The sequence below is a fragment of the Malaclemys terrapin genome, chromosome 2 (genome assembly GCF_027887155.1).
Source record: "Malaclemys terrapin pileata isolate rMalTer1 chromosome 2, rMalTer1.hap1, whole genome shotgun sequence".
NCBI lineage: Eukaryota > Metazoa > Chordata > Testudines > Emydidae > Malaclemys > Malaclemys terrapin.
The window spans coordinates 214,101,895-214,115,828 of record NC_071506.1 but is presented as its reverse complement, the minus strand read 5'-3'; the positions used below and the strand labels follow the sequence as shown (position 1 = coordinate 214,115,828).

General features: G+C 39.8%; 1 protein-coding gene across 6 annotated transcripts in view; it reads left to right on the top strand.

Moving 5' to 3' along the window:
* Positions 1–13,934, top strand: part of RBMS3 (RNA binding motif single stranded interacting protein 3) — a 908,048-nt gene that overhangs the window by 730,129 nt on the left and 163,985 nt on the right. For all 6 annotated transcript variants that reach the window (XM_054019902.1, XM_054019901.1, XM_054019900.1 and 3 more), the window contains one exon: positions 100–257. In XM_054019902.1, coding sequence (XP_053875877.1) covers positions 100–257 — 158 coding nt within the window. The remainder of the gene's footprint in view (positions 1–99; positions 258–13,934) is intronic.

Here is a 13,934-nt window from a genome sequence, read left to right as displayed (position 1 = left end):
ATTATTTGGCGCCCCCACCATTTTTGGATATCGGGAGCCACAAGCTGTTCTGTTAAAGTACTGAGTTTAATTGAGGCTGTTTCTTTTCTTTTATCTTAGCAACAAGAGCAAGACCCAACTAATTTATACATCTCAAATTTACCCATTTCCATGGATGAGCAGGAACTGGAGAATATGCTGAAACCCTTCGGACATGTCATTTCCACCAGAATATTAAGAGATGCTAATGGAGTCAGCAGAGGAGTCGGCTTTGCCAGGTGAAACCCTTGGTCTATTTGATTTATTCTGGTGGGAGGGGGGGTTGGGATTTTTTTTTTTTTTTTGGCTTTGGCTTTTTGCAAATGCTGTTTCCTCAGTAGCTCTGAAGCCTCATAGCTATGGAATATGCAGAACAGTCAGGAAACAGCATCTTGATCAGATGGCGTGTCTGTACTTTTTCCAGAACTGAAGAATACCAATGCAAATAGGAGTTCATCCCATTGGTCCAAATATTAGTTCTTTACACTTTTGTATATGGAAATAAAATTGCTAGCAATAGTGAACTGTCCATGCATTATCAAGTTTAGATAATAATAAATGTCCTACAGCTGAATGCATTTAGAGATTTAGCAAAGCCGTTCTAACAAAGAAAGGTAAATTTATCAGCAGGAAGAGCAGAGGAGAGGAAGTGTATCTGGAGAAACACAAGTTGCTTGAAAGCCCCAAGGATTTCAGGCTCCTGAGAGGAGGTCAGGAGAAAGATTTACATTTAAGAAACCCTGGCTAGTATGATGTTTTAGACAGAATAGAGTAAACCTTGTGTCGTCATGAGAGAAGGAAGCATTTTCATGTTAACTATAAGGAAATACTTATAGAAAGCTCCCTCAGCTAGAAACACTGTTAAATGCAGTAGGTTTGTTTAAAAATTAATAATAGTAAAGAATGGGATCTGTACATAGAAGGGGATAGAAGAGGTAAGTGGAAGAAGGAGCAACTTATATATCCACTTACACTGTAAATAAATGTCTCCTGCTTCAAAAGAAAAGCAAACATCACTCTGCTTTACAGAACATTCATGAGACTGTACTTTTGAACAGCAAGCAAAATTATGACTGAGTTATCTTATGAATTTCCCTGGAATACTATATCTTGGTATATCATGACACTTCTCCCAGTACCATAATGCCACTGAGTAAGGTGGGGTTACTGTGTGATAATGAGGCAGCTTGCAAGATAACTGGCATTGTAATGTTACCTTTGTCCTTGATATACAAGATCATCATATTCAAGGAAATGTTATGGTATTACTGTCTGAATTCAAATGGTAGAAGACAAACCTATCAGTGTAAAAGATGAGACACTATTCTTTACGCACCATCTATGTTAACAATATTAACTTGATTCTCTGAACTCACTACACACAGCTCAGCACTATTGGATGATAAACATTGCATTGTAAATGTTGGCTGTGTTCATGGAAATGTATTTAACTGATAACATTTTTTTTTAAACCCAGTGTTGATGCAAGACGAAGGTCGTGTATTTAAGCACACAAAAACAGGAAGGGTAAAATCCTGGCTCCATTGAAGTCCATGACAAAATTCTCATGGACTTGAATGAAGCCAGGATTTCTCAGAGCCACAACTGAATGCTGAAGCTTCACTTTGCCCTTGGGCACTAGAATTTACAATCCAATCTTTAATGACATATTTCTCTTGTAACAAGGCACTATTCAGTTTCTTTTACAGTGTGTATGTCACTGTATATAGATGAGGCGCTTTATGGCTGTCTAGAAGCATGTGGAGGTGCAGGCTAGTACATCTATAGTGTGAGCACAAACAGTAGGTGTGTGTGACTATGAGGCAAAGGTGGGATATCAGCAGTATTTATATGGAGAATCGATGACCCTCACCTTTGCCTCCATTAAGGCCACTTTGTACTGCTCTGCAGGTGTAAAGCATACCTAAAGCTCATTTAGCTGGAGGATTATCCCTGTCTGGGGGAGTCCTGGGTGGCTTTAAGCCATCGTGGTGCCCCCTGTGCCTTTCTTCTCCTCGTTATCCCCACTGTAAGTTTCTAACCCTGATGGTTGTGGAGGAAAGCATGAAAGCATGACCCAAAGGGCACCTAAAGGCTTAAAAAAAGATGATGCCACATTGGAGGCAAACAGAGGGTGTCAGTTGAGGAGGGAAATAGAGAAGATCAAGTTAGCTTGAGGATGCTCCTCTTGACCAAGGGAAGCACTTCTGTCTTTGAAACATTTAAGTGAAGGCAGTTGAAATGAAACTATACAATTATTTGAACAAGTCAGACATTATCTTGGATGCTAATGTGTATTATAGGAACAGAAGATTTCCTCTATTGAATCAAAAGAATGGTCTGTCAAATCCAGTATTTTGCCTCTGATAGTGGCCAATAATTTGATGCTTTAGAGGAGAATGAAAATCCCCCAAATGCACCTCGATCACTATCCAATATGCTGTTAAAAAATGTTTCCTAATGCCTATGGTGTATAGAAAAGGAATAAATAATAAAACAGAAAATATCATAATGAGAATATGTATATCCATGGTGAGCCCATACCTTGAATACTGCGTGCAGTTTTGGTTCCCTCATCTCAAAAAAGAATATATTAGAATTGGAAAAGGTGCAGAGAAGGGCAACAAAAATATTTCGGGGTATGGAACTGGTTCCATACGTGGAGAGATTAAAAAGACTGGAACTGTTCAGCTTAGAAAAGAGATGGCTAAAGGGGCATATGATAGAGATCGCAAAATCATGAGTGATATGCAGAAAGTGAATAGGGAAGTGTTATTTACCCCTACTAGGGATAAACACCAGAACTAGGGATCACCAGATGAAATGAATAGGCAGCAGGTTTAAAGCAAACAAAAGGAAGTACTTCACACAACACAGATAGAATCTTTCGAGCTCATTGTGATGGGACATTGTGAAGGTCAAAAGTATAACTGGGTTTAACAAAGAACTAGATAAACCCATGGAAGGTAGGTCCATCACTGTCTATTAGCTAAGATGTAACTCCATGATCCTTGTGTCCCTAAGCCTCCAACTGCCAGAAGCTGGGACTGGATGACAGGGAATGGATCACTCAGAATTACCCTGTTCTGTTCATTCCCTCCAAACCGTCTGACACTGGCCAGTATTAGACAGGATACTGGGCTAGATGGACCATTGGTCTGATCCAGTAAGGCTGTTCTTATGTTCAGTTTAAGCCCTAACAAATATATGAGCGAGGATTCTGAGTAACATAGCTGCCTGTTGGAAAACTCTGTGGAGTGAGGTTAACTCTTCCAAGTCCCTGGCCCTACATTCATTACCACTTTTGCAGCCATACCATTTTCCTGTCAGAGAGCCTTTTGCACATAGGGGGAAAGGGGCAGGATTTGCCGTATAGTATGAAATCAGACTATTCTGAAGTCAAAATGTGTAACTATAAATGCTGCTATTAGTTATAAAACATCACTCTTTAAAAATCCAGTCACTTTATTTAATTGTACTTCACAGGCACTGTGGGACTCTAATAGGGCACAAATTCTTTGCATGCACCACTCTTGGATATGCAGCCCTTTCAAAAGAAGAAATTTCCAGCCATACCTGGAAACTACACATGTGCTTTAGGCTCAGTTGGAGGGAAAGCAAGGACTAGGAAATAGCCGATGTGGGTCACTCTACAGCAGCCTGCAGAAGGACACATTGCCTAATGACACTATGTCCTAGTGAGGACGAGAGGATGGAAAATACAGGCAAGGTCGGATCACAAACAGTCAAATAAAAAAGAGTCCCATTCAATTACATCATGTAATGGCAGACAGCTAAAAGGAGACAAGTTTTTAAAGTGCTTATACACCAGTGCTAGAAGTCTAAATAATAAAATGGATGAACTAGAGAGCCTTGTATTAAATGAGGATATTGAAATAATAGGCATCACAAAAACTTGGTGGAATGAGGATAATCAATGGGATACAGTAATACAAGGGTACAAAATATATTGGAAGGACAGAACAGGTCGTGCTGGTGGGGGAGTGGCACTAATGTGAAATGAAGCATAGAATCAAATGATGTAAAAATCATAAATGAATCAAACTGTACCATAGAATCTCTAAGGATAGAAATTCCATGCTCTAATAATAAGAACGTAGCGGTATGGATATATTACTGACTACCTGACCAGGATGGTGATAGTGACTGTGAAATGCTCAGGGAGATTAGAGAGGCTATTAAAATAAAAAAACTCAATAATAATAATAATGACGGATTTCAATTATTCCCATATTGACTGGTACATGGTACACCTCAGGATGGGATACAGAGATAAAGTTTCTTGACACCTTAAATGACTGCTTCTTGGAGCAGCTGGTCCTGGAACCCACAAGAAGAGAGGCAATTCTTGATTTAGTCCTATATGGAGCACAGGATCTGGTCCAAGAGGTGAATATAGCTGGACCGCTTGTTAATAGTGACCATAATATAATTAAATTTAATATCCCTGTGGCAGGAAAAATATCACAATGGCCCAACACTGTAGCATTTAATTTCAGAAAGTGGAACTACACAAAAATGAGGAGGTTAGTTAAACAGAAATTAAAGGGTACAGTGCCAAAAGTGAAATCTCTGCAAGCTGCGTGGAAACTTTTTAAAGACACCATAACAGAGGTTCAACTTAAATGTATATCCCAAATTAAAAAACATGGTAAGGGAACCAAAAAAGAGCCACCATGGCTAAACAACAAAGTACAAGAAGCAGTGAGAGGCAAAAAAAGTGGAAGTTAAATCCTAGTGAGGAAAATAGAAAGGAGCATAAACACTGGCAAATAAAGTGTAAAAATACAATTAGGAAGGCCAAAAAAGAATTTGAGGAACAGTTAGCCAAAGGCTCAAAAAGTAACAGCATTTTTTTAAAGTACATCAGAAGCAGGAAGCCTGCTAAATAACCAGTGGGGGCCACTGTATGATTGAGGAGCACTCAAGGATGATAAGGCCATTGTGGAGAACCTAAATGAATTCTTTGCATCCGTCTTCACGGCTGAGGATGTGAGGGAGATTTCCAAACCTGAGCCATTCTTTTTAGGTGACAGATCTGAGGAACTGTCCCAGATTGAGGTATCATTAGAGGAGGTTTTGGAACAAATTGCTAAATGAAACAGCAATAAGTCACCAGGACCAGATGGTATTCACCCAAGAGTTCTGAAGGAACTCAGATGTGAAATTGCAGAACTACTAACTGTTGTCTGTAACTAATCATTTAAATCAGCTTCTGTACCGGATGACTGGAGGATAGCTAATGTGACGCCAATTTTTAAAAAGGGCTCCAGAGGTGATCCCGGCAATTACAGGCCTGTAAGCCTGACTTCAGTACCTGGCAAACTGGTTGAAACTATAATAAAGAACGAATTGTCATACATATCGATGAACGTAATTTGTTGAGGAAGAGTCAACATGGTTTTAGTAAAAAGAAATCATGCCTCACCAATCTACTAGAATTCTTTGAGGGGGTCAACAAGCATGTGGAACAAGGGGATCCAGTGGATATAGTGTACTTAGATTTTCAGAAAGCCTTTGCAGCTCATTCACCAAAGGCTCTTACACAAAGTAAGCTGCCATGGGATAAGAGGGAAAGTGCTCTCATGGATTGGTAACTGGTTAAAAGATCAGAAAGAAAGAGTAGGAATAAATGGTCAGTTTTCAGAATGGAGAGAGGTAAATAGTGGTGTTCCCCAGGGGTCTGTTCTGGGACCAGTCCTATTCAACATATTCATAAATGATCTGGAAAAAGGCGTAAACAGTGAGGTGACAAAATGTGTAGATGATACAAAATTACTAAAGATAGTTAAGACCCAGGCAGAATGCGAAGAGCTACAAAGGAATCTCTCAAAACTGGGTGACTGGGCAACAAAATGGCAGATGAAATTTAATCTTGACAAATGCAAAGTAATGCACATTGGAAAGCATAATTCCAATTGTACATATAAAATGATAAGGTCTAAATTAGCTGTTACCACTCAAGAAAGTGATCTTCGAGTCATTGTGGGTAGTTTTCTGAAAACATCCACTCAATGTGCAGCGGCAGTCAAAAAAGCGAACAGAATGCTTTGAATAATTAAGAAAGGAATAGATAATAGGACAGAAAATATCATGTTGCCTCTATATAAATCCATGGTATGCCCACATCTTGAATACTGTATGCAGATGTGGTTGCCCCATCTCAAAAAAGATATATTGGACTTGGAAAAGGTTCAGAAAAGGGCAACAAAATGCTTAGGGGTCGGGAATGGCTTCCGTATGAGGAGAGATTAATAAAACTGGGACTTTTCAGCTTGGAAAAGAGACGGTTAAGGGGAGATATGATTGAAGTCTATAAAATCATGACTGATGTAGAGAAAGTAGATAAGGAAGTGTTGTTTACTACTTCTCATAACACAAGAACTAGGGGTCACCAAATGAAATTAATAGGCAGCAAGTTTAAAACAAACAAAAAGTAGTATTTCTTCATACAATGCACGGTCAACCTGTGGAACTCCTTGCCAGAGGATGTTGTGAAGGCCAAGACCATACCAGGGTTCAAAAAAGAACTAGATAAATTCATGGAGGATAGGTCCATCAGTGGCTATTAGCCAGGATGGGCAGGAATGGTGTCCTTAGCCTCTGTTTGCCAGAAGCTGGGAATGAGCGACAGGGGATGGACCACTTGATTACCTGTTCTGTTCATTCTCTCTGGGGCACCTGGCACTTGCCACTGTTGAAAGACAGGATACTGGGCTAGATGGACCTTTGGTCTGACCCAGTAGGGCCTTTCTTATGCCAGGGGAAGAACTGTAGGCTGTGGTTGGATCTCTGGAGCGGAACAAGTGAGTCTCCCTGTGTGGTGAGAGCAAGCCAGGAGCCAAGAATAAAACTGGTGGGAAGCCCTGATCCAAGGATGTCCAGATACAGGGGTGATGGGTTGCATAACTTTTGTTTAAATTAATTACAAAGAAGTCCCCAGAAAGGGAGATTTTAATCTGAAACACCAGTTGTTTGGTGTGCAATTACCCTAGCGACACATAAGAAGAGGAAACTGAGGCATGGTAGCATACCTCAAGGGGAAAGATACATCAGTCGTGTTACAGTGTCAAATCCTGATCCCATTGATGTCAATGTTAAAACTCCCCATTAAATCAATGAGACAAAAATTTGGCCCTAAAATCCTCTCGTAAAAATTCTTAGGATATTTTTGTTGAAAAGTAGCAGCTCTTCAGATGTAGTCATGTAGACGGGTTCTTTTGTAACAGAAATAATATGAATGCTCTAGGGTTTTTTCTTTATAAATACCATAGTTAAATGTTCAATTCTACGCTATAAATTACACTGCAGAGTGAGGCTTTTTCTAAAGATGTTTTTGAATGGTAAGTACAAAAAAGTGTTAGAAGCCACTAACTTTTTTTTTATTGTGTTTGCTCTCTCGTAACTTAAAATGACCTTGCAAGATTCAGCCCCAAGCAACATTTTACAGCAAAGTCATAAATCTCCAAAAAGAGAAATTTATGATGGAAATGCTGACAGCCAGACACTCAACCATTGCAGTGCTAGCGGGTGCCAGTATAATACTGAACCTGTGAGTGAGAAGACAGTAGCATAAATCACCCAAGGTCTGGCTAGAAACGACAGTGTGTTCATGCCATCCATTTCCCTTTTCCAGTAACATGAGAGAATTTGTCCAACATAAACTGTCTTAAAATAATGTTATGGTACTGTTCACAGAGGATGACCAAAGTTAAGAATTTCACAATTATGTTTCTCCCGCACCTGAGAGAAAGAGGAACATTGAGAAAGAACTTTGTCTTCTTTTTTTGTGACTAGATGTTTTGGATTTGGGGGTCTGGTGTTACTTTGTTGCATGATTAATATTCTTTTAATTATGTTTTTAATTGAGTGAATTTCTTTGCATATGTTTGTGGTTTTTTAATTAAAATAAACTGATGTTTATTGCCTTTGTTACACTTTACATTTAGTCTTTGTGAATCATATTTGACTGGATGCCTGAAATGTACTTCATGGACTAAAAAAAGCAGCATGGAACATGGGCAGCATGCAGTAGGCCTCATCAGGGTCTTGTCTCATTTATACCACACCTCTATCCCGATATAACACAAAATCAGATATAATGTGGTAAAGCAGCGCTCTGGGGGGGCAGAGCTGTACTCTCCGGCGGATCAAAGCAAGTTCGATCTAACGCGGTTTCACCTATAACGCGGTAAGATTTTTTTGGCTCCCAAGGACAGCGTTGTACCGGGGTAGAGGTGTAGTTTTACACTGATTTTAAGGGAAATGGAATTGCTCCTGATTTAGACTGGCCTAGTGAGATGAGAATCAGGCCCTCAGTCTGCTTTCTCAGATATAGTGGTGTATAATAAAAGGGCCGCTCGTAGCATCTCACTAGTGTGCTGCACATGGATTTTGTGTGCTCATGTGTGATAAACAAGTTCCTTTAATTTGAGCAATACAGATTGCAACCAAACAGTGAAGCCTCCCTAGATCTACCTCTTACCAACAGAGAGGGTGTTTGGTACAAGGGAACACAAGCTAGCTGAGTTAGCCATAGGAAGGAATGGCTTCACAGAATGCAGCCATATCAGGATATTACATTTCAAGAAAGCAAATTTGTGAACTTATCCAGTGAGTTTAGTACTCTGGTAGAAGGTAGTAAAATCCTCGAGTATGGAAGAAAGCCTGGAGAATGCTGAGAGACCCCATAACTACATGCAATAGGCTACAATTCCTCGGGGGGAATAAAAAGAAGAGAAGGAATGAAAAGGAGCCAAAATAGTTTCACAGTTACAGCTAATGAAACCATGCTGGGTCCATCTACTGGGAACAGGTGATTTGTTTGAGGGCTCAGATTTTCTCTTAGGCACTCTCCACGCTTCCCTTCTCACTCCCAGGAACACCCTGACATCTTCCCAATCTCTCCCATACCCAAAACACATACCTGTATTGTCTTTTTGGGGAGCAGTGTCATGTGTCCCACTGTACATGTGCGCACACACACTCTCTTTCTCTGTCTCGCTCCCTGCCCCTCCCCCTCTCCCCATGTCCTACCTTGTCTGGTTCTCAGGCGTGGCCGTTCTCACATCTGAATTTAGGGGACAAAGAGGGCCATTTCCCCTTCTTCCATTCCACAGGATTCCTGGGTGAGGAAAGAGAAAGCATCCTATCTCTCTTCCTCCCGCCCCAAACATACATACAGGTATCAGGAGGGAGATTCTGACACACCACAGCCAGCTGGATCCTAGATCAGTGGTTCTCAATCTGAGGTCCATGGACCACTTGCGGCCCAATCAGCCCACAGCTGCGGCCCATGTGACATCCTCAGGGCCATACAGGTAGTACATGTATTGTGTTGATATGGCCTACGTAACACACACACAGCTGCATATGCAGCCCACAATGGTTAATAGGTTGAGAACCACTTCCCTAGACTAGCCACAAGGACCTACAGTGCATGGTTAGTGCTTGACAGTAAAGTATCATAGACTGTGTAATAGTTTCTCAAATAAAGTAATGTAAACTCCATGAGTGGAGGATAGTAGATGGAAAAAAGTACTAGAAAATGTGTTGTAATAAACTATCGTGCACTGGACTAGATCAGCTCTAATTGCTGTGGTTTGATGATTCTCCAAAATATTCAGCTGTATTTTAGCCCACCTATTCTCATGCTCCCACCAAACAAAACCTCTATCCTGGACATGGTCAGAGAGCATAAGAACATAATGTGGTCTGAATTACATGCCTGGGAACTATGAGGTCCTGATTACTAATCCTGGGTCTGACTCTAATTCCTTCTGTGTCCTTGGGCAAGTCACTTAACCTCTTTGCTGCAGTTTCCTTATCTGTAGAATATTATTTTTATTTCCTACCACATAAGGGTATCACAGACATTACTTGATTAATGTTTGCAAAACACCTTAAGATCATCATACCGGTATTAATATAAAAATTAATAACTCACAGAAGGGAACCATAATTTAAATATAACAGATACCCTTTGATTCCAAAAAATCTCCCAATATTCAGTTGGAATTTAAAAATACGGGGCCTAATTCTCACACAATTTACAGTAAGGAGTCTAAAGGGGCCTTAGTGTAAATGCAAACCAAGCCCGCATAGTTTTATTGCTTAGTGATAATTACAAGATATCAAATATTTGTTATACAATAGCCACTTAATCAGCATGTTGCTCTTTCTAATATATGGTTATGTTCTTAAACTTTTACTTGACATTTTATTAATCTGCATAATGAGTAAGTACAGTAGATTTATTTCCAGAAGGTTTTCTATATATTTATTTGCACTAATATTGTGAAGGATCCCCATTATTTATAACAACTTATAATGACCAGTGTGGTGCCACATTGGTCTATAGAGGTGAATAATATACATTTTTAAAATAGAATAAATTTTTGTTTGCTAGAGAAGGATAATCCTCAAATGGTTTGGTGGTGAGATTCACTAAGTTTAAGCATACAGAATTCTGATTCTTTATATGAACTTTCTCCAAACATCTTGAGTTTGCAAATTTGGGCTGGAGATTTGATGAGAACAGCTTTTCTTTAGAGATTTTCTACACTTTCCTGCTGGACCAGAAATATAGTAAGAATAGCTCTCTTTATAGTATTTGAGTGCCTCAATTTCTGGTCTTAATCAGAATCAAGAAGTACAGAGGCAAATGAAAAGGAAATTCAAGGTTTTTAAAATAATTATCCAAACCTTTAAGAATATTAAAAGGATTTGGCCTATGACTTTGGTGGGGTTTTATTTTCTCCAAACTAATTCTTACCCAACAATGATATTTACAAGATGCACCCTAGTACCATCAGAAATGTTGCAGGGCATGAACTGGTCTAGGGCCTGGGACTTTTCCCATTAAACTGTGGACTAGTACCAAAAGTGCACTATTAAAGAGAGTTTGAAAGTGATATCTTGTGAACCATCTAGAACAGAACCAATTTTGTTTTACCACTAGAAAGTTGGTATTACCCATTTTTCACAGGTATATTACATCCATCTCTTTACGTGACAAATTGTGACATTATTAGGATCTTTATTTTTACAATCTTGTTTTCCAGTTTATTTCTTTATTTCTTTTTCTTTATTTCTTACATAATTTTTGTGGCCATTACTTAAAACAAACAAAAAACCAAAACAAAACAGGATGATGCAGACTTCAATCCTATGTTGAGTTCTGTGGTGGTGGGCCCTTTTGCCCACACACAGCCCCATGTGTAGGATCAGGCTCTTGTACAGTATGTAACATGAGAATCCCAAATGTTATTTCTGCCATAGCAAGTGCTGAGGGTGTATCAAAATTTCAATGGAATTAAAACAAGATGGTAAATTAGAATGATAGGGAAGTCAGGTTTCGATATCTCACCACCTGCCAAGGCTAGAAACATATTGGGAAACCAGCAAAACTGTTTCCAGGAGTAATAAATATTTTCTGCCGCTAGTCATGAATTAATGAGTAGTCTAAAACACATCAATGAGTTGTTTCAGTTTATTAAATAAGATATTGCACATTTTAGGATCTCTTAGACGTACTCTTTTACTACTTTCTTAAAGCAAAAATAATTAAATCCTTCAAATCCCAGAGTAATTTTGCCAAATTATCACTATCCATTTAATTTAATCCTGCTAACAGTGACGACATTCAGAGTTAAATTTTCAAGTTTAGGTGCCTAAATTGCATCTTGCAAACATAAGCATATATAAATTCAAACATGGAATTGTGGTCCAGATCCTCAGGTGGAGAAAATTGGCATAGCTCCATTCACCGGCCCTATGTATGTGTGCAAAATGGATAATCTGTAATTTCCCTCAGGAGAACCATAAGAGGAACTAATGCAGTGGGGGAGGAGGAAAGATTTCACAATATTGCTTTATTTTCAGAATGCCAGAACCTTCTCTGATTTTCCAGATCCTCCAGGAGTTGGGGAGGGAACTGAGGACATGATTCACTAGATTACCCTGGCCACATAGTCCTCATAATTCCATTTGCAGATTAACTCCTGTTTACCAATCACCTAGGGTCATTGTTACAAACTGTACATATAACCACCCACTTGCATATGTAATTATTTGTTTTGTATGCACAAATACATATTTTCCAATTTTTGTCTATCTTGCATATTTTTATATATCTTGTGATTTTTCTGCACAGGAATAGACGGTGGGTGCAGCATGATCAGCCAGCTTTGAAAATGTGCCCTTCACAGTCAGTGTAGGAAGTCTAGGCTGCCAATAGTATGTCCTTGCACTAACTCACTGTATTCTCAGAGACAAAGGGTAAATTCTAATATATGGTGCTGCAGGTCCTCATACTGTGGTGATGCATGGGCTCTATCCTTCATTCTAAATGTTCCGGTTTTCTATGTGAAGTCAAACCTTAAGAGTAAGGGGGTAATTTTTCAGAGGTCTCCATTTGTGAACCCACAGCTTTGTTCATAGAAGTGACTTGAGTGTGCAAAACTTATGCAATAGCAATAAATGTATGGATTGCAAAACCCATCTGCACTCAATTTACAGCCAATTTATGTAAATTCTGTCCTTTAGTGGATAGGTTTTGAAAATTTTGAATTCTTTTTAGCACTGTTTTTATTTAAATAAAAAATTTGCCAGTGCAACAAAATGCACTGCAATTAGCTATATATATATATAAAATACATACAAACACATATATGTCTGCACACACATACAGTTATGCACTTAATATAATATATAAATACAGCATACAAAAACTATGTTAAAAGAACATTATTAAGCTTGCAAAGTCTAGCACTCAAAAGTTAAGAAATGCCAGAATTTGTCCCTTGTGTGTTTGCATTATGATACGGTCTTGAATTACATGGTCACACAATTTTTTTCCACAGGACTGTTGACTCATTCAGTCCCCAATGGCTCCTAGTCCCAATCTTCTTTCCCAGAGTCCTCTCAGTTTCTCCCTGCACAGACTTTGGCCTGATCTCTTTACCCAACCAGTCCTGGCTCCTAATCAGATCTGTCTGATCCCCCCCGTCACCTTCTTCCCACACCCACTAGTTCTCAGTCCCAGTCTCCTTGTCCAGCCACTCTCCATCTCCCTGTGCCTCCTCATCTGGTTTCAGTCTCTTCTCTTCCAACTACTGGCTCACAGCACCACCAGCCCAGTCTCCACCATCCCCTTACTCCAGGGGTTCTCAAACTGGTGGTCGGGAGCCCTCAGGGGGTCACAAGGTTATTACCTGGGGGGTTGCGAGCTGTCAGCCTCCACCCCATACCCCACTTTGCCTCCAGCATTTATAATGGTGTTAAATATATAAACAAGTGTTTTTAATTTATAAGGGGGGTTGCACTCAGAGGCTTGCTATGTGAAAGGGGTCCCCAGTACAATAGTTTGAGAACCACTGCCTTACTCCCATTCCCAGTTTCCCCTTTCTCCCTCTCCCCACCAGCCTAAGGTTCCAGTCTTCAGCCAATCTATTCCCTGGTCCCCCAGATCCAGTTCTTGTCCCCTACGCATTCAAATCACACGGCTTCCTCCTCTTTGTGGCTTCATCATGGGGGGATCAGGGTGAGGAGAGGGTCATTGAAAGCACAGGAGAAATAGGTTTCCTGCATTCAATTTAGGTGCCTGGACTCTCACCCAGCCCTGGCACAGCTTGCAGCCCAGAACTACAATTGCTGGGAAAGTTCTGCTTAGCCCCATGCTGGACTATGCTTGGTGCAGACAGAATCTTGGGGAATTTAGCTGCTATAATCGAAGAAACTTATGTGTAATGTGATATTTTTTTAAAAGGCTTATAACTTGGCCAGATTTGGTCAGATTTTCACAAGGACAGTGAAAGCACATCTCTGACAACAACTGTCAAATTTCAAGCCCTTGCTCCAACGCATGGGGATGCTACAGCTTTCCAAAGCAAATG